The 24,747-nt window shown below is 34.0% G+C and overlaps 1 protein-coding gene across 1 annotated transcript; it reads right to left on the reverse strand.

The window, feature by feature from the left end:
• Nucleotides 1-1,549: 1,549 nt before the first annotated feature.
• Nucleotides 1,550-23,505, reverse strand: ppk17 (amiloride-sensitive sodium channel pickpocket 17). Its single transcript, XM_088234896.1, has 10 exons — nt 23,452-23,505; nt 20,449-20,649; nt 18,101-18,232; nt 15,376-15,523; nt 13,489-13,689; nt 10,319-10,461; nt 7,310-7,437; nt 5,319-5,475; nt 4,656-4,751; nt 1,550-1,851 (listed from the first exon to the last, which is right to left on the reverse strand). Exons 2-10 carry the CDS (start codon nt 20,602-20,604, stop codon nt 1,570-1,572), a joined length of 1,443 nt encoding a protein of 480 aa, XP_088091022.1. The 5' UTR covers nt 20,605-20,649; nt 23,452-23,505; the 3' UTR covers nt 1,550-1,569.
• Nucleotides 23,506-24,747: the final 1,242 nt, after the last annotated feature.

Below are 24,747 nucleotides of genomic sequence, written 5' to 3' on the forward strand. Positions count from 1 at the left end.
CTCTCTCCCGCTTCCACTCCCACTAAGTCTACTATATACCATTGTGGCTTTCTACTTTCCTTGATACTATTTTTTTTTTGTTAAAATATGTCCTTAAAAATAAATAAATAAACTCTGTAAATCCCATATTCTCTGCTATTAAATGTTCTCCATCTCTGTTGTAATGCGTTAAATAATTAATCATAACTATTTTTAACTCGTAAAATATAGATCAATTATTTTCTTGGTAAAACTCGTATTATCCAGTTTCCTCACAAAACATCCGACAGTTGATGAACTGATAAACCCATATCTGTAGCGCATGTAGGGTTGCCACCTTTCAAAAAGGGCAGCATCGGAGATTTCAAAAAAAATGCTATTTTTATAGGTGTGGCCCGTGGACTTGTGCCGTAGACTACGGATCAAAGGTCGAAGTTTGCACCCCGCTCTACCACAACTTCTTAATTCCTATTCTATAATATTTAATTATTTACACCTCCTTCTTCTTCTCTGGTCTCAATCCTGGGATTGGCTGGCAGAAATTACTTTCATTCTTTTCCTCCATTCCTCCCTGTCTTGTGCGGCTCTTTTAAAGTCAACATATGATGAGCAGCGCACGTCCTCTAATAGGTCCTCCAGGTACTCTCGGCGTGGGCGTCCCCTAGAATTTGTCCCCTCGGTCATCCCCTCCATTTATGACATGCAGGAGGCCTTCTTCACGTATTACATGGCCGATCCATCTCGCTCGCCTTTCGGACAAGGTCCTGAGCAGGTGCCTTCCACCTTCGATTCTTTGGAGAACCTCCTCATTTGTAATGTGGTCTCTCTAGGAAATTCCTAGTAGTCTTCTATAGGACCACATCTCAAAAGCCTCTACTCTCCGTTTATCTCTTTCGGATAGGCACCATGTCTCGCAGCCATACATCAAGATACTCCATACATAGGTCTTGATTAGGAGTATTCTTAGTTTTAGGTCTATATTATTTGATTCTATTATTTTTGACCTTTTATTAAATGCAAGTCTAGCTTGATGTATACGGCTGTCGACCTTGCTCTTAGACCGACCGTCCCACGTTATTTTGCTCCCGAGGTAGACAAATTTTTTTTTCTTACCATTGATGTAGATTAATATTTTTCAAAGTGGGCGGTGAAGGTCTTTAGGGGGGCGGTAGAAGGCCCAGAAAAAAATTGGGGGCGTTGAGGCGGTCTAGGAGGGCGATGGCTGCTTAAAAAATATTTGTTTTAATTTGCTTTGTGTTAAAGTTTTTGTGGGGCTCTAGTTTTTTTTTCATTCTCTAAGTAGTGTGTAGTCGAATTAAGTTTGAGAAGAATAATATATATTGTTTAATTTCATCCATGTTTGCACTCCTAAAATACTTAATTAAAATTTAATCAATATATTTACAAAAATTCATATGTGCACAGCAAAATGATGCAGTTATTGTTGTTCTTAAGTTTTTTATATTTAATTTTTATTTTATTAAAATACTAGATACATCACCATCTTGTACGTAGTAAATAAGTTTTGTTTAATAAATAGTATATATAAAAAAAGCAAACACATAGTAAAGGTTAATAATTTAGCGTATTTTATATATAAAAATGTTTGTCACCGTATTTATCAAATGTATCATAATTGTTAAGTATATTTTCTCTGTCTAACTTTTTCTGCTCGTCTAAATCCTTAATACTATCACCATCTCCTCCATTTCTCGGTACTTTCCCTCTTTTAACACCCTTCCTGTCTTTTTCCAAAATTTCCTCGGCTAGAGCAGTTAGCTTTTTCTTCGGCACCAAAGGTTGTATGAAGGTTTTAAAGACGTTTTCAAGAATGCTGATAACCCCCAAAACTGATAGTCCTAACAGAAATCCCTGAAAACATAAACAAATATCGTATTTAAAGAAAAGTTTGGCCGGGCAGTGCTGACGTGGTATTTTTTTCTCACTTATGGTTTTTTTTTACATAAATGTATTAATTTATTTAATAATTCACAAGAATACCTTAAATAATTGAATTAACGATGTATTCCTCACTGGAAAAACCCGTGCCGAGGGAGACATTTTACAATTTTAGTTTAGTGTGATATAAAATATATTTTACTCATTAAATTGTTCTATACATTTAACATAGACAAACGAAAAAAAAAAAAAAATTATAAAGGGAAAATTAAATATGTGCGTTTTTTAAATACATTTCATCATTTCCTTTCCACATCTAATGGTGCATAGGGTACTGCATTGGTATACCAATCGCAGCGTATCTTGATCATTTTTTGTTACATGAAGGTTCGATGATCAGTCTTATGCTTCAGGTACCAGTTCAGGGACTTGGAAATATTTTAGTGTGAAACACTTTTTTTAATAAATATTTCATGTCAACCATGTCAGAAATCGATCCCGAGACCTTGCATGGCAGGCAAACGCTCTGACCACGAGGATTTTGAGGGTAATTTTCAACGAGTTGTAAATAACTCACTATTAGAACATGGGAATCATGTTGCTGTAGAGTTAAATTCGAACCATGGACCTTTAAGCCGTGAGTCCTAGACACTAGCCAATGGGCCACAACCCATTCAAAATTATTTATGTTTTAAATACAAATATATTGTTACAAATCTCAACTAAGTGTAGGTAGCTTGGATTATAGAAATTATAAGGTGACCATACTTTTCGGGTTGATTGAATTTCTGTCCATTAATATATATGTTCATTTTTTGCTTGTTTTCGAGTATTTAGATATGTCCAGAACATTTTTCGGCAGTTAAAGGGTTTAGGTCCAAGATATACGTGGGAACATGGACCGTATGATGTTCGCATTCTCGGTACCGGCTGTAGTTCTTCAATGGCTTCCCGGGTTCCTTTGTTTTTAGCTTTGGTCTTGTGTTTGTGTTTGTGCCAATAACATAGTAAAACCCGTTTAAAAACTTGAATAGCATCCATAACAGCCGCTATTCTGAACACATATATCGAATTGGTGACAACAGGCAACTTTAACATTGTCTTAAGGATTCTCTTTTGAGATACTTTTAGAGGGTTAGGTGCGGGTTTAGATGCTTTATGGCAGTGGTCGGCAAACTCATTAGTCAAACGAGCCAAATATCAGCGGTACAAGAATTTAAATTTCTTTTGCGAGCCAAATTTGTTTTCGTGTTAAAAGGTTTCCTCAAAGCTAACGGACCTTATTATGTAGTAGAAGGTTTGCGTATTCACTCCCTATTTCAACAAAAAACTCTTTGATTTAGCGATAATTGATCAATTGTGTCGACAATCTTGATTACCAATTCCAAAATATTGAGTTTCTTCTTGAAATATCTTCGCATAAAGCGCTTCTTGGTGAATGATGCAACGACAAACAAGTATCTCATGAACAATTGTTGCCTTCAAAATAGAAACAAAACCTTCTCTCTCTCCGGTCACACTATTTGTCCCATTTGTTGAAATCGAAACAATTTTATCGAGTGTAAAATGCTGTTTCTTTGTGCATTTAATGACAGCATTTGCAATTCCTCGCCACGTGTTTTACCTTTTAGTGGCAATAATCCTTAAAGTTCTTCATTGAGACCCGTTGACAAATATAAGCGAAGAGTGAATCTTGGGTTGTGCGAGCCGCACTCAAATGTCTAAAGAGCCACATGAGGCTCGCGAGCCGCGGTTTGCCGACCACTGCTTTGTGGATATGTAAAATAGGTTATATATTAAAAAATATTGATGATTTTTCTTTAAAGGGTGTAGTTGCTCCCATGGTAGTATGGTGGACTTCGGATCGCATATTCGTAATGCTCCGGTATCACTCGGAAATACGTCTCCCGTTCGGGATGTTTCGGAATCACTCTGGCGCTCGTTGTAAATAAGCATTCTTCAATTTCGTAACGCCTCGAAATCACCTCTGAGTAGCGCCTACTAACGTCACTCAACATAAACATTCTTATTTTCATTGTAGTATCTCGACTACACCATAAATGTATTTTACAAAACTTGGTTTGTTTCTGTTATTGCTGGAGTAGATATCGCGTCAGGCATCGCAATCCGACACGTTCGCTATTTACAAATCGACACTGATACGGTTTCGGGTATTTACGAATATGCCTCTGGATCAGATGTTTGAAGATTAAACTTCGCCTTTCTACAACTTGATTTCCATTTTCTAAAACATTTATGTATTACCAGTTAAGAACGTGTCAAAAAACTCACACGCATTTATTTGAAATAAAATAATGTATCAGTCGCTACAATCAGGGGGTTTATAAAGAAACCTGATTCAAGAAACGATTAAAACAAACTCGTTAAATGGTCGATTTGCCAATGAGAACGGAGACCAATTTATCATTTTAATTTTCCGTCGAAATCCACAGGTTCTACCTTCAGTTTGTATTGCTTTTTAGACCTCATACAATCAAATTTGAGAAGCTTGTTTAATTTTTCATTTCAGTCACGTTCCATTACAAAGCCTTCAAAGTGGGGGGCTAAAATCCGCCATCAAATGGTGTATTCACATCAAGTATGCAAGGACGCTTCGTGAAAATTCCTTCCTCGTCTCTGTGATCCCCAAAAATACTTATTTAACTTACCTAAATGATGCATGCTTTATATTTATCAATTTATTTCCCATTTTAAAATTCCGAACTCGGAGAGCAAAAATGAACACGTGTAAAATATTAAAAAACTTTTTTCATTACCAAACTGCCTCCAAAGTCAGCAAGGAAGAGGGACCAGTCATAACCGTGAGTTTCTTGGTAAACTGATACAGTTTTTGTATTAAAATATATGTACAGCTGCAAAATAAAGAAAAGGTTTTTTTTATTTTATTTATTTCATGGTCTTGCCATGTCTTTCTCGGTTTTCATATATTTCTGCATCCATCAACATTCGCATTATAAATATTCTTAGTCGTTCTTTCGCTGTCCATTCGCTCTACATTAATATTTAAAATCTTAAATATGAAGTCAATTTCTATTATTTTTTATTTTACATATATTATTAAATCTAAGCTCAGTGGGAATTAAATTAATAATGTAAGGTACAATATAATCCAATTAACAATACATATTTGTTTAAAGCTCGTAATATTTATCAAATTTTAATTTTTCAGTACATGCCATGTTGGTTCAACACCCGCTGTTTCGAGAACGAAATATCAGTCATCCCAGAACCAGCATGCGGGTCTTCAATACAGTACTTAAAAAAACAAGTCTTCTGATACTACAAAACGTTTCTTTTTGGGCACTCACCGGGAATCTAACCCGGAATGTGTGAGTCAATCATCTTAGGCATTACTATACGGAGGCAGCCTTTTGTCATTGTATTTCTGCACATTTTTTTTTCTATTTTTTATCACCTACCTGTGTCTGATACCTTTCTTTTCCTGTTTTAAAAGCCCAAGAGCTGGTTAGGGCATCCCAGTGAGTGAGTGAATTTCTGTCAACGACATACGCGCGGTATAGATAGGACCGGCATCGCCTAGGGCAGTCACATTCGTTGTTTACAGCATTTACCAATCTAGAAGACATCGAAACTGTTATTTCATCATCACCATTTCTCAATACACAGATACACACCCAGTGCTGCAAAGGGCACAGCATCGGTACTCCAATTCCAGCGAAACTAAAGTGCTTAGTCTAGCTTTTTAGGTGCCTGTTCAGGGCCGCGATTACAAATGCTATCTTCATCCCCACATATCGGGACTGTATAAAGTAAAATCAATATTTATGTACGAAAATGTGTATTTTTGTATGAACTCGTATGAAATTCGTCGGTAACCTGTAATTAAAGATGTTTAAAAAAAAGTATACATTTTCCATCTAAATAATTATCGATAGATGTTAGTCCTGCACATTATTTTATTTTATTGGGGAAATCAACAGTTCTACATACATATTTATAGTTACCAAACAGATATAGTGTATAAACTCAGAACTAATAACAGATTTCCACAAAGTATACGAAGTTAGTAAAGTAAATATATTACATATTAAATAAATACATATAAGTTTATACATATAAAAATGTTATTTTCATGCATTCGTAAATATTTTTCAATAATCAAATATTTTTTTATATTTATTTTTTAAAACAGTAAGTTATTGTAAATTGGGCGGGATTACGACAAGAATGCTTGAAGAGAGGATAAGGAGGGGAAGGGAGATGTACATATTTATTATTATAATGTCTACTAAGTTACATAATGCATTTTTAGTGTCAATTTAAATCTCACAGAGTGATGTTTGTTAATCTATATCATTGAATTTTGATTGAGAAATTGTATTTTACTTTTGTTTTTTACGTATTTAATTATATGGGATTCTTTATAGTCATTGATCCGTGCTAGAGTTCGAAAAAGATTTATTTATTTTTTATAATTTTGAACCGACATTTGTACATTCAATAATCTATAAATGAACGAATGAAACGTTTACATTTTGTGTGAAATGTGGTGAAGTAAAGAATTGTGGATTCTTTTTCGCAACAGAGAGGGAAAACACTTTTGAGAAGGGAATATGGAAGTCCAGGTATTTACAGGGCTTATGTCCTGTCGTTGGCTAGTTTACATCCACATTTTCTCATTTCTTCCATCTGTTGACTCTTCTGAAGTAAAAAAGCTGAAACCTTTATCGTGCGGGTGAGAATCATCCGGCTAAACCGAAATATTTGATTGTTTCTGGTCCAGTATTACAGTGAGAGTAAATGTTTATCTACAATGTAAAATTACGTTTTCTGTATGAAAAATAAAATTTGCATATTCAACAATATTTTGAGTATTTCCAAAAGTCTGCAGACAGGCTGGATTCCCTTGGGGTTTCCTCCCTCATACAGAAAACTTAATTTTACATTGTAGATAAAATTGGAGATAAGCGTTTACTCTCACTATAATACTGGCCCAGAAACAATTAAATATTTCGGTGTAGAACCAACCACCTTTAAAACCATTTTACATCCATTCTGCAAGGACTTATTATGACCCCAATCATTTTATGTATTACGGCAAGATGTTTGACGATTTAAATCATGTCCTTGGACTATGCGATATTGCAGCGAAACTCCCTCTTTTTAATTCATATTTCATGCCGTCAAAAATCAAACCCGGGACAATATTAATGAGAACATAATTCAGATATTCAGATTCCAAAAAGTAAATGCCAAAATGATAAAATAAAAGTCCTCATTTATTGCGTATCTTTCAAATGATTGGATATGGTACCAATGCTATTTTCGTATTAGAAATTGAAAATCTTACCCTAAAAGTTCTTGTTGCGAGACCTTATAGATTGTCGCTGATACAAATTATATGTGTTGCTGGCTGAAATTGTAGTCTACAACGATCGGACGTACTTACTGTATGTAATACACGATGAGATCTTTCATGTCAGAGTAATTGCTGCATCTTGGTACGTCAGACTCTATCCATGGTCCTGAGCATCCTATTTCCTCGATCACGTCTTTTGATCTGCATATCTCCGAACACTACAGTTGAAATAAAATACATATTACAACTTGCACATTTAAAAATATATTTCAACGTGAAGACTTAAACCTCTTTTCTTCAGCTTTCCTGTGAATAAAGTACTACTACTACTACTACTACTACCATCACGCCATTTCCCCGTAGGGGTAGGCAGAGAGAATGGACCGCCATACACGTCTATCCTGGCATACACTCCTAGCCTCTTCCACATTCATACATCTTGTCATACATGCCCTTCGGTTCTGTCTGCTTTTGACATGACCAGACTTAAGATTTTGGTTTATCTGATCATGCCACGTCTTCCTTGGTCGTCCTCGTCTAACGTTGCCGTTCATTTTTGCCATATATACTTGTTTTACCATTCTCTCGTCGTCCATTCGTTCTACGTGACCAAACCATCTCAGAGACCCTTTCTTAATCTTATCAATTATACTTGTCTCAGATTTACACTCTCGCCTGATTTCATCATTCGCAACCCTGTTATACATTGATTTCCCACACATTCGTCTAAGAGATCGCATTTCAACCGCGTTCACTCGGCTTTCATCCTTCCTCTGCCAGTTCCATGTTTCACTTCCATACATAAGTGTTGGGACTAAAACTCCGTTGTGCACTGCCAGTTTAGCTTCGATTGACATATTTTTATTAGAAATTACTGTGCTTAGTGCTCCGTTCATTTTGTTGCCCGCATTCACTCTTTTTTCAACATCTTTTTCTACTCTTCCATCTCTTGAAAACATGCTTCCCAGGTACACAAATTCTTCTACTTGCTCGAGACATTCGTTGTTTACATTTATTATGCAGTCAGTAACCTCACTATCCCTTTCAAATACCATCACTTTTGACTTACTTTCGTTCATCGCCAATTCGCTCTCCAGGCATACATCATACATTCTGTGAATAAAGTACTTTTATTTTATTACATAATAAAAATAATTCAGTTCAAATCATCCTTCTTAGAATGAATTTCCAAAAAAAAAAGCTTTTACAAACCTGTCTTAAACATAGTGTTATGCATTCAACTTTAAAGCAAAACAGCTTGTTAATAAACATATATAATCAGATAAACATAACATATATTATTAGAAAACTCGCATAATATAATAGTAGATGATCTTTGTCTTGATATTTTCGGAGAACCTTATTTTGTTTTTACTAGTCTTTATTTATAATAAAACATGTTTACCGAGTTTCTACAAAAAACATAAAAATACGCGTTAGTCCCTTTGAACCGCTTTTCTAGCAGTTTGTCATTAGGTGCTCAAACATAAGTTCAATGATTTACATAAAAAGCTATAGTAAACTAATATAAATGTGAAAACTACAAGGTATACCCTAACACAAAAAAAAGTTTAATATCAAAAATTAAAAAAATAAAAGATCCTGTCATTACCGTGTCGATACAATTACTTAAATAAATCATTTATACCTAAATAAGTACAAAAAAGATCTCTCTTCCAACCAATTACGCAACAATATTATTTAACTCTGGACAGTTTTTTAGATTAAAAGGATATTGAACATTTGAATACGGAAATTATTTTTAATATAGAATCACTACAAAAAAGGCGCCTTACATCTGATTTAATTTTTCTTTTCAAAATTCTAAATACTACGGTTGATTCGCCGTATCTTTTACAAAATATTGGTTTCTGTTGTCTTCTTCGCTATACCAGATTAAATTCCCTTTTTTATGTACCAACTTGCAAAAACAATTATACCTCGAATTCATTCATTAGACGTACTTGTAGAAATTATAATGGACTCAGTATTTATGTAGACATTTTTTACTGCACGTTGCATTTATACAGAAAATTTCTTCATGGGGTCGATTATTTGGGATAGTTGCTGAATGTTCCTCTTGAGTGGTTTATGCTATGTATATGTGCCGCATGTAATGTAATGTATATGTTTGTGTATGTTTTATATGTGCGTTCATGTATGTGTGCGTGGATAGCTCGGAGTGCGCATTCGGTATTTTAATTTATTTTAATTTATTACCTCCATGGAAAACGCAAATGTGAACAATTATTCTTTTCTCATTTGAAATTCTTTTTTTTTGTCACATTTAATGTTTATATCTTTTGCATAATTTATGAAAACTTAATTGGTCTTTTTATGTTAAAAAATGTTGTTTTTAATACTTATTATGTATGACTGAATGTCTTCTGAATAAAATAAAAGAAAAATTGAATTTCAGATGTGATTTAACCTCAAAATAACTCACGCGCACCCGTTCTATAAATGGTGACCCCGTAGTCTTAAACGTTTAATTTACAATCTATATTTTATCTTTTTTAATAACCGCGTGGTAGGGCAGCGATAAGTTGAAATGACCTTGAATATATCTTCTCTTTAAGACCATATAAATAAATCCGACCTTATAGTCCTATTTAAAATTCTCAACTCACTCTTTGATGCGCCTGAACTACTGAGCTCAGTAAAATTAAATATCCCGTCTAAAACCCTCAGACAAAACTTACTCTTTCATACCGATATCCATAGAACTAACTATGGCTTTCATTCCCCTATGCCCAGAATTCTTAGGTCTGCCAACAAACATACCAGTCTTGATTTCTTTGATAACAAGTTGTCTTCTTTAAAACGATCACTGAATCAAATTCAATTATAAACACCTCTCTTCCGCATCCACTCCCACAATGTCTAATATAAACCATTGAGTCTTTCTAATTTTTTTATAATAATTTTCTATGCATAAACATGTCTTTAAAAATGCCCATTGGGCGTATATATAAATAAATAATTAAGACATTTGCATTTTTCAAGCAACTTTTTTTTAATTGATGATGATGAATATGAGTACAAAGTATTACCTACCACACGTGAACAAGATAATTTTTATGTGAATTGTTCGCTTACCACTGACGAACTATATCCTTCGTTGGAGTCGCAAACCTCGGGACCCCTGGACAGCATGTTTACCTGTTGGACTTCCAACTTGACATCAACATGTTCCCCAACATTTACATAAATGTACTCCATCTGATTGGTAGTAGTCTTTTCTAAAACATCAAACAAACATATTCAACGCTTCAAGTTGTTTCAACCAAAATGCAATATTTCCTACATCTTCGGATTCTTGTAGTCATTAATTGGTTTCATGCTTTGGTGCTGACTGCCAACTTCTTATGTACGAGTACTAACCAATATGACGCATTGTATGTTTCAAAGTACTACGCAGCTATGATGTGAACTTTTTACAGTGATGAATAACATATTGTATAAGATATTTTTAAAGATTGGAAGACAGTGACGCATAGCAATATTAGTTTCATAATATATTTTTCCTTAAAAATAGTATGGTTTGTGTTACTTAAGTTTAATATACAAAAGCAAGACAAATCTGCATTTTTAAGCTTAAAATTTTATCGTTTTATTTATTATCTATTACGCCCAAAGAGGGGAGTGGGGGTCGGTAGTGTATCTTCGTAATCGCTCGGGATATTTTATCTTCAACTTTGACATCATAATGAAGGTATGTCACTTTAGTGCGTAGATATGTGTACTGTGGCGTACGCTTTCCCTTGTTACTTATCGATTTACCCACCAAAAACTTGAAGGGGGGTCAGTAATGTATCTTTATAATCGTTCGGGAGAATATATCTTCAACTATACCGTCATGGTGAACGCATGACGTCCTTAGCTTCCCATTGTAATCGCGGCCCTGTGCCTCGATTATGAACGCTATCTTCATCTGTATATATCGAGACGGTATACTTAACTTCTGTATTATCTGTATCTTATCTCGGTATGTTCTACCTACTTGTCATATCGACATATGATCAAAACAAGCCAATGGAATGATCGCAAACAATTAGTCCGCGTTTCTTACGTCATTAACATTTCAAATAGTTCTCATTTTTATTTTAAATAGGCTTCTGTAATAAAAGGGCTCACTTCAAAGCGATTATAAACTTTAATAAATCCCAATTCAATAAAAAAATGCTCGCTTGAATATGAATTTCGCATGCCTTTTGGAAATCACCTATACGGTACACTTAACGATTGTCTGTATGTATCTACTGATCTGTACCGATCGACTACAAAGCCGGCTCCTGTAACGTCTCGATACAAACACTCGAAAAGATAGTAAAACAGATGGAAAAAATATAATTACTAAATTATTTTTTTCGAGTGGTAACTTTCTGACGCATATAATCTGTGTCTGGCGCCTAGATGCTCTTATTTGTTAATAGAAGAGAACCTAGTGACATTATTTCCACATCTAGGCGTTCGTAATATAAACATGACAGTTATATCGGAATTTAAATTGACTTCAAAACTTACTTATTTCTCTCTCATATTTTTAATAGGCTTTTTATAAAAAAAGTGCTAACCTCAAAACGATAAATTTTTTTAATAAATTATAATTAAAAGAAAAATTGCTCGGTGGAACAAAATTTTCGATACTTTTATTGCGTAGATAAACGTATCGATGGGTTCTAGACTCCTCGGTATAAAATGATGAACTTACATCAAAACTTGATGGTGGTGGTATCGGTACCATACCTTTGTAGTCGGTTGTTAGACTTTTATCTCCAACTATGACGTCATACTGAAACTATGTAATTTTAGAGCGTAGATATGTGTACCGTACGTATGCACGCTTCCCCTTGATTCATATCGATGTACCTACCCAAAACTTAAAGGGGGGGGGGGGGGGGTCGGTAGTATATCTTTATAATCGGTAGAGGGAACTATACCGTCAAGGTAAAGGTATGACGTCTTTATCCTCCGATTATAATCGAGGCCCTGGTCCTTTAAGAATTGGTATATAAGGTAAGGGTAAGCGCTAACATCCCCAGGTTAAACCAGCGCAGCGGTCCCCTGATGATCTTTTGTAATATAAAGCATCACATTCGCATATAATATGTACAGATAGTTCATCATCTGCACTGCAGAACCTATATCTAGCAGTGGCGAACAGTAATTTTATTTACAAGAAAGGTATTTCCATTACGATTGAAATTTGAAATGTCAACCGGCCGATTAGTTCTAGAAATGAATAATTCCAAAAACAGCCGCGTCAAGCGCCACATGTCCCGCGATATGATTGCATGAAAGTAATGCTGGTCAAAGAAAAATAGCTCTTAAGAAATAATGCTCGAAAGTCTCGATCGAGAATCATAAAATAATTTGTGTAATCTGCAAGTTTACTCCAGGAAAAAAAAACTGGTACCGGGTTTAAGGTGTTCAAAATAAAGTATACTTATTTGAATGAAGAAATAAGCAGGAATAATCTGTTAGTTTCATTGCCCACTACTGGCGCTTGGCGTGTTTTATTAATGTTTGGATTAAAATATAAACGGTGGCAATGATTTATAAGAAATAATAATTATTTCTTTATTTTTCTGTAAATAAAGAATGCACACGTTCTCTTGTATTTGGATCCTCTGCCTCTGATCACCCAAGGAGTTCTTTATCTTAGGCCGTTCTTTCATTGTAAATATCCGTGTTTTTAATTATGTTTGTTGTGTTAGCTATGTTTGCTGTGGTTGAAAGTCATTATTTTTGTATACGTTTATTTGTGTAAATTGTTTGTAGATGTAGATATTTTTAGATAAAAAAAACAGAGGCATTGAGGGGATCCTGTGGGGTGAGGACGACGTGTTGGCCTCTGTCCACACATCCTCTTCCCCCTTCCTTAATCTGCATAGAGTTAGTATTCGTTAGAAATATTTACAATAAGTCCCCGGGACTCTTTAACAGCTGCGGGTAGATAGTGGGCTTAAGGATCCCCCTCGATGTAAACAAACTTACCATAAAACATTGTTATGGATAGTCAAATATAATAGTAAGCTGCGCATAATCGCTTATATAGACGATTCGCCTCTAATATTTTGAGGTTTTAGAAAAATTCCTTGCAAGGTGTATTTATTTATCAATTTTATTAGTTTATTAATTGAATTTGCAGCGCCCTGTAAGGTTTCTAGTAAAAACCTTAACTTGGTTTCGGCTAAGTTTCATTAGGTTTTAATACACCATTATTAATTTTAAAACTGACCCTTTAATTTAATTGTTGCTCTTACCTGCGAAAGGTTCTTCTTCTTGGTGTATGAAGATATGGTAGCCTGGGGGTATGGTGCTACTACTGTTTTTGATATCAGTCATGGAATGACTCAAAAGAATTGAATACCCCGTCTCTTTATTAGCAGTTGTCAACTCTATAGTCGGGTATATAGTTTGACATTTTCCATAAATAAAATGTAGAGTGTTTTTTATTACAGTACCTAAAAACATATTTAATTTGTATTTATAAAAAAACAATGTACATACATTAGTTGATTACAGAGACATAGTTTCTAGAGACACAACCAGGAACGACACATGTATGTGAACCTACAATACGATCTTAAATGTAAATACGTAGTCAAATACCAATTTTATCGATCTAAATTTTCTTTTATGTTCAAAGCATTAAATATGTTGTCAAACATTTTAATTGATGTTAGTAAATATTAATATATAACCACTTACCGACTTTTTATGTCTACTGGTTCCGGGACATGCCCGTCTCTTCGTCAAGACACTCACTACACCTACATGCAAATACTAAAATACAATATCGCCTTTACCATCACCGCAGTATGCATAGTATTTACACAAAAATAAATAAATTACACGCAGAGTTAAAGGGGATACAAACACCACCATGTCTGAACATGCACTAAAATTAGGTTCATAATATTAAGCGATATGTTGCAGAATGTGTGGGGGGGTGATGGGGGTGTTTTTATCCCCTTTAACTCTGCATGTATTTTTCCGTAAATACTATGTATTCTACGACGAGGGTAAAAGTGAAAGTGTATATTTATATTTGCGTGTTGGTGTAGTGAGTGTCCTGACGAAGAGACGGTTACGTCGTGAAACCGGTAGGCATAAAAATTCGGTAAAGGGTTAAATACCAATATTTAGTAACATTAATGTCATTTATGTATTTTACAATGCAATGAATTTGTTAATATTTTGACCAAATTAGTTTTCTTAACCCTGTAACCTTAGGTGACAAAATGCGTAGATTTTTTTTGATTTTCGAAATCAACATTTTAATCGTAAATTTAAAATATGTTATCTTCATCATACCCCTGTCCGCACCTGGTGGTGCATAGATCACTATATTCGTACACTTAATGCAGCGTTTTTTAATAATATTTCATGTCAACCTTCCCAGAAATGTATATGTAAATATTGTATGGTTTCATTTTTGTCACTTCATTCGTCGATATTTTTCTATGAGGAAGCTTAGTGCTACGGGAAATCGGATATAAAAAATATTTTCTCTCGCGCGGTAAAAAGTAGAGCATTTAATTGTACTACGAAGTTCCTCTAAAATATATGAAAAAATTAATAAAAATGTTTTTAATACAAATAAAAACAATAAATAACATCAAAGTTCTTTGCACTCAATCAATATTAGAATGTTGTTATAGATTTCCGATTGCCAGTGAAGCAACTCACCAATTAGGAAAACGCCAACAAAAATGGAAGCCAACTCACCGGAGTGAACTAGTGATGTCACGCGGGGAGTATTTAAAAGTTACAAAACTTTAAATTCGTAACGATGATAATACGATACATAAAAATGTATTTTTTATTTTTTTATTAACAAATATAAAAAATATTTTAAAAACCACTAAACTTCCTTATTATTCATTTATACGAGTTATTTTAAAGTGTTTTAAAATACCTGTGGCATTATGCTGTAGCTAATCCGTTTCGTTAATTCATTCGTATCGTATGAGAAGAAACGAGAGCGAAATACGGGTTTGATTGCATTAGAATGAGATGGATATGGCGAACGAACGAACTTACGAAACGAAATCGTGACAGAACAAGCCTGCAGCTCTAAAATCATGTGGGTATTCTAAGGTCGAAATAGACCAATTTACTTGTAATACAATATTGGGTATACTCACTATCCGAAGTCGTGTTGAGGCCGATAGAAATAATATTTTCTTCGTCGTCGTACGTGGCTGCGTGCCAGAATTCGTCCAGGTCCACCTTAGCAAAAGGGAAGTACTTCCACTCCGATGTGAACCTCGGATGCCCGTATAGCCCGTGTTTCTGTTACATGTGTGTGAAATTTGTCAGCTGATTTGACTATCTACCCTTCAGGTTACATAAAAAATATTCGATTTTAAATTGTCTACATTTGTTTCTGATAAAGATACATTATCTATTTAAAAATACATGCTTGATCTTTCCTAATGCAACGTTTGATCAGTGCAATTAGGAGTTTATTTCAGTGCGCTTTACAAAGTGACATGTCTATTTTTTAGGGGATTTTAAGCACTTTTCCTGCATGGGCATAAATCTCAACCGAGTGATAATTTTTTGAAAGAGAAATACGGAACTAAGGACGCCTACCATACATTCACAGAGAATGGACCGCCACGGCGCGCCGTGAACGTGCAAACCACGAGCCCACTGCGTGATATCGCGTGATTGGCCCATTTCACACCACGGCAAAAATCTACACGGCATGATAAAATACAATACGGTGGATTGATATTTATTGTTTTACAATTATTTATTTATTTAATGCCTGGCAAACATAACCAGAACACCATAAGACCGAGTAATCTCCAGTCGATTTCCTTTTGCTGGATTTTTACCTGAGAGTACTCGCTAACTTTAAATAGTGATTTTGATAAAATTATCATTGAAATCTCTTGTGTTTAGTTTTACTATATTATTTGAATCGGGTTGTGGTCCCGTACCTAGTATTGTGGACTCACGGTTGAAAGGTCCGAGGTTCGAACCCCACTCTACCCAACTTGACTTCCATTTTCTCATAGTGAGTTATTTACAACTCGTTGAAAATGGTCACCAAAATTGAAATATTTGGGTAAATTATAAGAAGGCTAGTATTAATTTTTTTTAAATATATTAAACCGAGGCGTTGATGTTTTTATTTAAATAATTAAATATGGAGTTTTATAAAAAAAATAATTTAAAAAATCATTAAATTTAAATAGGTACAAACGAATGTAATAAATGTCAATCCACTATAATTTTACCGTGCCGTTTACATTGAGATGATATGTGTGAAATAGGCTTTTCTCCGTCGAATATCACACGGCTGGTTTGTTTATTTGGAAATTCTTGTAATAATGAACAGACTTTAGGCATTTATTGGGAGACTAATCCGCCATCGGTTGGCATTTACCATTCTGTCTTTGTTTAAACATATGTCAAAAAAACATATTTACATTATTTTAAGTACAAATAGGGCTAAAAATCACTTAATCTAAAAGTATAAGAGGTCGTAAGAGGAAACGCGGTGGCTAAGAATTTATATAAATAGGTATTTAAACATTGTTTTTCTGTCGCTCTCTCGCAAATACCTCCTCGATGCTGTACGAAAAAGACAACTACATTTTGGACTGATTATCCCTAAGTGAAAATCGACGTTTCGCTGTCTCATTTTCCGCACCCCAAAACTGAATCTATTTGATTATTATGATATAATAACTTATATTTAAATATATATTTTTAATTGGTAACTTATATATAAATATAAGTTACCAATTTTGGTACATTAAACAATGTAACAATTAAAAATATTTGATTAGCGTTTTTTTTAAAGTATCAAATAAATTTTCTGTTCCGGTACCTATTCCTTTAAAAAAAAAACAAATTTGTATACCTCACGCCCAAAGACGACAGATAAAACTGGGCGCTATTTAATATTTAAATATACATACAATATTACCAACATTTTCAAGTTCTGTTCAGTGCATTAAAAGTATATATTTTATTTTATTTTAATAAAATATCACAGCTAATAATAAATAAATAGCTCGCTGCACATTATTCATTATTCGTTCATTATGTCCCCATTTAATTTTAAAATAAACACTTTTTTCCGAAGAATGTTTTGAAATATTACTCAACTAAAATATTTTTTAAAAGGTTTCGAAAGTAGGTATAAACTTTTTTTTCTTTTTTCTTAGTAAGCTCTCTCCTATAACCTCCTCGTTATGAATACACATTTTAAAATCATTGTTTTTTGCTTAAGCACACACGCATACAATTATGTGAACTCTTTTCTTATGTATTATTTATTGTTAGATTAATAAATTGGATTTTTTAAATTGGCTCCAGTATTGTTAATATATTACTACTTATTGTTATGCAATATATCTAAAAGTCTTGAATCAAATAAATGAAAGTTTAAAGTTTAAACCATATTAAAAATAAATTTACTATATATTAAAATAAAATAAATATGGACGAAACAAAGAGATAGTGGCAAGGAAAAGAAGGACATTGATAAGGAGTGATGAAGGATGGTTAAAGGAAGTAGGAGTGGAAAATTGCATTTGATTTAATGATTAAGAGCAGGAAAAGAGACAAAACGTCTATTCTCTGTTATTCTGAATCAAGCCTATTATATGGAGTGTGAAATATATCAAAACTATTAAAATTCTTGTTAAATGCTTCACATTTACGAGGGATCGTTTCCGATGGTTAGTTTTTATTAAAAATATTTTACGAATTGTGTGACATTGTTGGTTATTTGAGGTATTTAAAACAAGGTCTTCAAATACTTTTTAAAGAAAACCATACTTCAAAAATACACAAAGATTCTTTACTGAGTGAGGTGGGTCATGTTAAACATTATGATGATCAACTTACATCAAGAACTTCTTGTTTATATGGTGGATCCCTGCAGATTGTTACCGCGGGATACTGAATGGTATCGTTGAAATCAAAATGGGTGTAAGTCGTGGTAGGAGGATTCCTTATCTTCCTTAGGCATTCTGCTATCTACAAAAGAAAGAAAAAGATGCAATGGAAGCTCATTAAAAACATGTATTACGCGTGCAAAAAAAAAAATATATCAGAACTGTAAAATAAAGAAACATGATGAGTAGGTAGAAAAATTCCGGTCGCCGAACAGTTTTGAAATTGTTGACAGGATAAAAAAAATGTGATTTGAAGCCATGGATAATATCCGCACTCCCTAATGTAGAGAAACCGAAGAAATTTCTTCTGAACCCTCTCCACCATAAGAGAGTACTTCAACTCACACGGTCCCCAAATCATCGAGCCACTCTCGAGTCTACTTCGCACCAACGGGTTATAAAGAATTCTCAGTACTCGTGTATTACCAAAAACCCTGGCAGTACGCAGGACGAATCCTAACATCTTCAACGAACTAATACAATCTGATCATAAAATGTCAGTTAAACCACAAAAAATCTCAAAGAACTCTTCTCTACCTTTGCAACTCGCCACCTACAATTAAGATCCGAAATCTTCGCAACTCAAAATTATTGTCAACACGTAATAAAAATATCTAAATTTTGACTTCATTTCTCATTTGTATTTCAAATATATATATATACAAAAACGAATCTTGTTCGTTTTTTACTGTAATTTATTTAATCTTTAATTAATAGTGTTCAAAACTCATGTAAGTGCAGATTTTTGTTTTAGTATTAAGTGTGAAGCAACCTTTTGAATAGCAAAATAGGGCCACGCGTAAGATGTTGGATGTATTGTATGATTTCGATCGACTCCCTACACTACAAACATCTACGCGTAGTGTATACACCCTTATAGACTGACCTACTGAGCCAGTAGTAGAGTCGACAATTAGCCGATCGCTAATGGGTGATCTTCACCACAACTGGTGATCTACACCAAAATTGGTGTCCCCCCAGCGGGAAAAGAATATTAGGAAGGGTGCTCATGCAGTTAGTGCTATATATTACCTGGGGTAAGCTAGACATCAAAATGGCTTCGATCATCCCACACTAAGTATGGATTATATAATAACAGATACTGAGAATTCGATTTCATGAATGTTATTTTTATTTTTTTATTTAGGCACATGTTTTTTTAATTATCAGACCTGACCCTCGTTAGCACAATAGGTCCCATCAGGACGATTCTAATGAGCCCAAACTCGATGCAGCCAACTAAGAGTTCCACTATCCATCTCTCAGCTTCATCATCAGACCCTGGTTACCAACTGCGATAAATAAGACCCATCAGAACGATTCTAATGAGTAAATATATTACGTCATATTAAAAATCGAAAACGACTAACTTATTTCCCTCGCGAACTTACTTACGGTTGATGCCATAAATTTTCACTTAAATCATCAATTTTCACTTTTATTGCTAATAGAATTAACCTAAATAAACACTCAAACTTTGTTTAAAGTGTATCCAAATGTTTGTAGACAAAGTCAAAATTTATTGCGACAGACAGGAAAAACAATTTGGAGATGGGAATATGATGTCTAGGGTTTATGACCTGTCATTGGCTGGTTTAAGATTTAACAATATTTTCAATATGTTCAAATGTCTGTGCGAGTATAAGAGGCTAGATTTCACTAAATATGGATTGTAAAAATAAAATGACATAACCACAATTTATAAAGAATACTTGTATTTTTTGTTATAAATTTCCTTTTGTCATAAATTTTCCTATTCTCAATAATTTTTCTTTTTACCTTTTTTTTCATCAAAATATCCTATTTAATAGCTTGCCCACCACATACCGCACACCGAACACATCACACCGCATCTGAGGACATAAGTTTCCTTGACGGTGTTACATACACGGAAAAGTTGCTCTTTGACGAACGAAAAAAGGCTGCCCGAATGAGCTCTCTGTAAACTGGTAGCCTTAGCATCTTTGTGCTGAAAGAAGTTAATCCAGAAGTACATAACATGCACTTCTTTGGATGGAAACATTCATATTTAATAGTAAATTTTCTCCTTCGTATTTTTTTTCACTTTGTAATATTTTTTGTTTCCTAATAAATTATCGTTTTCGCAATTGATTTTGTTTCCGTTATATTTTTTTTATTTTCGTAAAAAGTTTTCAATTTTATAAAATTTATTATAATAAATTTTCTGATTTGCAAAAAAAAATTCCCATGAGTTTTACCTTTTGTAATGTCAATCCTTTCTTTCGTTATATTTTTGCATTAAATTTACGCTTATAGTAAAAAAATACATAAACTGACCTGATAGAACACGACGATGGTACAGGTCAGTAGAACAATAGACCTGATGATCTGCTTGGGTCCCCTCAGGCACTGCGCACACTTCTCCCTGAACCCTGCCGGCTCCTCCTCCACCAGCTCTGACCTTGAGGATCTTGCTTCACTAATTTTCCTCATGACGACTCAAAGATGGTGATAATTTACATTATTAAAATGAGCCACCTAAAAATTCTTACAGACAAATTCATGATAACTAATCACAGCGCAGAGTCTAAGGGGTTGTAGCGCCCTGTCGCTTACTGAAAAGGGGTGAGAATAACAACTTTGTAAATGAATAGTAGCATAATTTTCTCCCTTCCCTTGTAAAGAAAGTGTCTTCTTCTTTGTGTCAAATATTGGGTTTTTATTACAAAACTTGATAAAATAAAATAAAATATGTCTGTTTCTTATAAAAATTCATTCAAACAATACTTTATTTATTTGCGTTATCTATCTAGAATTTACATTTATTGCTTTCAATGCTTCTATTACTGTCAATATACCTCAGTCTATGAATCTTTACAGGATGTTCACTAAACCCTGTCACATCCGAAACCACGATGATCAGTATGAGCAAGAATACATATTGCTCATTGAATTATTTTTTTAGAACGAATGAAATTTTTAAAAATTAAATATTAAAAAAAGCAAATGGTTGCTTACTTCTGCAGGGGAGAAACGAGGAGGGAGGAGAGGGGAGTCTGATACTGCGCCGCGCTCCCCTCACTTCTCCCCTGCAGAGGTAAGCAACCATTTGTTTTTTGAATATTTTATTATTAAAAAATTCTTGGTTCTAAATATTTTTTTAAATCATTTTAGATCATTGTGGTTTCGGATGTGACAGGGTTTAAAGAACACCTGTATGTAGTGATTTTTTTATCTCTCACCATCAATATAATATTCCCAATGAGGAAGTTCAGTGGTTTTTTAAAATATTTTTTGGTATCGTACGAGGGTCATTCGGACATTCGGAAAGTAGTACCCGTTGGGAATATAAAAAAATCTTGAACATATAAACAAATATGAACGTTTTATTTGTACTTACAAGTTCTTAAGAATATCTTGTACCCAACAGAACAAGACTTCATACTACATTTAATTTGCCAGAACCTAGGACCAACTCAAGGAAAAACGTCTTTTTCTTTAGAGCATTTCATTATTATAATACTGTTTTCTCCGGTCACGCAGATATTTTTCATCTCTCCCATATGAAATATAGAAGATGTCTAAGAGACAGTACACCCGTTTAGTTATATGATGTCAGTAATTATGTATGTACTCGTATGTTCATTATTATATTTTGTACCTTTTACGTTATTTTTATACAACTTTTATATTTTCTTTTTCTTTAAATTTAAACTTATCTTGTTTCTATTTAATTTATTCTTATTACCATATATAAATATGTTTTTATTTTTTTATTTGCAACTTTTAAGTGCCTAACATGTCTTAATTGTTAAATTGCTTTTATTTTGATACCGATGATGTACTTAATCAATAGCTTACACCACTGTGGAAAATTTATATTGACTGTTTTCACAATTTTCGTTTATATATTTTTTTATTTTCTGTATACAATATATGCAAAAACTGTTTTTTTTTCCAAATAAAAATAAATAAATAAATAACCTATCTTAAACTACTTCCCTTCATAGTCACCTAGCAAATTTAAGCGTTTATCGTCATGTGTGACGAGTTTTTGTATCCCAGAGTCATAATTCTCCACCGCCAGTGTATTGAGATACGTAGTCACAGCCACTTTTAGCTCTTTATCACTTTCAAATTTTTATCCTTGAGTTTTGTTAACAGATGTAACAGAATCTGAAGGAGCCAAGTCTTGACTATAGGGTGGATGGTTGAAAGTTTCCTATTTGAATTTATTTTTTATTTTTGCACCACAACAGGCCAGGAGGCCCAATTACAGTGGTGAATTACACACAGAACACCCAGGCTTGAGAAAAATCACATTTTATTTTTTTTTGTGTTCTCACCGGGAATCGAACCCAGAACCTTTCGTGTGTGAGTCAAGCGTCTTGACCTCTACACCACGGATGCCGCCAATTGTTGCACAAGTTGTCGTATTATGCCAGCCGTATGAGGCTTGGCATTATCGTGTATCGCGTATCACAACACTATATCATTGGTTGATTCGGAAGAACTGGTGGCGTCGTTCAAAGAAGTTATTTTTATGATTTTTTTCATGCATTTTCGAGAAACTTCGCTGTACAATTAAATGCTTTAATTTATTTATTTTTTTTACACTGCGCGTAAGAAAACACTTATATCCAATTTACAGTAGCACTGAACTTCCTCAACGTGACGGTGAAAGGGTATGTGAGTTCATCGGCTTGTTAGTAGACCATAAAAACCAAGTCCGATCTGGTAAACCAGAGCTGTCGCCACCACTGCACCGGCCATTTTATAACATGATAAATTGCAATATAGAACGACCTTTTCAAACAATATTTCATAATGATCTTCTTTGGGATCGAGCCCGGGACGTCACGCATAGTAAGCGAATGCACAACCTCTAAAAGATAAGACAAACTTATCCCTATTCGATTTCCTTTTTCAGTATTTTTACCTGAGAGTGGCCATCGGGGTTCTTTTTTTTACACACAGAATTGTATTCCTTATTCGCCCGGACATGATTATACTCGTATGTAAATAAAAAAATCCACTAGAAAAAAACACTTTTCATTTTAAAAGTATTTAATTCCGTAGTAATAAATTTCATGAGTGTTTTCCACTCGATGGTAACTCTCAGGCAAAAATCGGACGGGACTTTTGGACGTGAAATATTTGTATTTAAGGTGGTTCTACAATGCTATACTTAGTTTTCCTGGACTGGTAACTGAAGCGTACGGCCTTACTTTCTATGTAACAAAAATGATCGTGATACGCTGCATTTGGAGTGACAAAGTAGTGCTGTATGCACCACTAGAAGCGGATAGGGAAATGATAATGATAAATAAATCGAATTACCTGCATCTCTTTATCATGAAACATTCACTAAAAACTCTTGAGTTTTTTGTAAAGGTGAAATAAAAACTAATAGAATTCCTTGCAATTCCGTGTTTATATTCTGGTCGGCATTCGCAATCTACAAAAGGTCATATTTCTGTTAAAATAAATATATACACAAGGACCCATAACTTATTGCCTCCATATTTCATAGGAGGCACATTGATAACCGAATATTTATTTGGCACATAAAATATGTTAGGCGCAAATCAACTTTATTTACGACAGTACCTACATACGCACGTGTATTAGTATCTTTATGATGATTATCATCATCAAACCCGATTATGCATAGGGCACTGCATTGTTAAATAAAATGCATTGTAACACGACCATCTGTTACCGGAAAGCAATGTGATCAATCTTAAAATTGTAATAATCGCCTTCTAAAAAAAATTGGTTTGATCACAAAAACAGCATATCTCAATTTGCAGAAAAAACCTACAGAACTAGAAAAATCTTACGGTATATACTCGTATAATGGGAAGATTAATTCTTCTAGAAATCTAGTTCTCCTAAATAAATTCAAGTAGATTCATGAGTATTTATTTTTTTTAATATGTTTTAATATATCACCTAAATACATTTAAAGTTTGACTGACGTATCACTCGATATAAGATCTGGCTGTCTTCAAAATGCATATTTTAGATTGTGCGTTTAGCCAGAATCACCTCAACTTCACAAAAGTCGGCAGATAGTAGAGTTGAGGAAATGTGGATGTTTAAATATTGGCAGAATGTTGAATGTTACACAGTATGTAAAGTGGCCACTTTTTTGTATGAAGAGGTAACTCATTCCAAAGTCTAGCATCTTGAACGGAAAAGAAATAGCCAAAAAATGATGTGTTATGACGAGGAATGGAAAGTGTGCTCTCCTGAGAAGAGCGAAGCGAAAGACCATGATCAGAAAGGTAAATGAAATTCTCAGCAAGATATTTTGGAGCGCGAGGGTTGTAAAGAATATTATAAAGAAGTGAGAGAGGTTGAAAGTTTATGCGCTGATAAAAACAAATCCACTTGAGTTTGGAGCGAAAGGATGATACATAGTCATACTTTTTGAGATTGAAAATAAAGCGGATGCTTTGATTGTGCAAACACTCCAGACGATCTATGAGCCCATATTGGCGTCAAGATAGCAAATATTAGCATAGCATAGATAAGGCAATAGAATAGATTGGGACAGATTTTTTTAGTTGTGGTTGGAAGAAAATTCTGAAGTCTTTTCAGTGAACGGGGGGTGCGACAAAACTTCTTCCC

Source organism: Micrasema longulum, unplaced genomic scaffold (genome assembly GCF_059751315.1).
Source record: "Micrasema longulum isolate JH-2025_06_02 unplaced genomic scaffold, ASM5975131v1 h1tg001298l, whole genome shotgun sequence".
Classification (NCBI taxonomy): Eukaryota; Metazoa; Arthropoda; class Insecta; order Trichoptera; family Brachycentridae; genus Micrasema; species Micrasema longulum.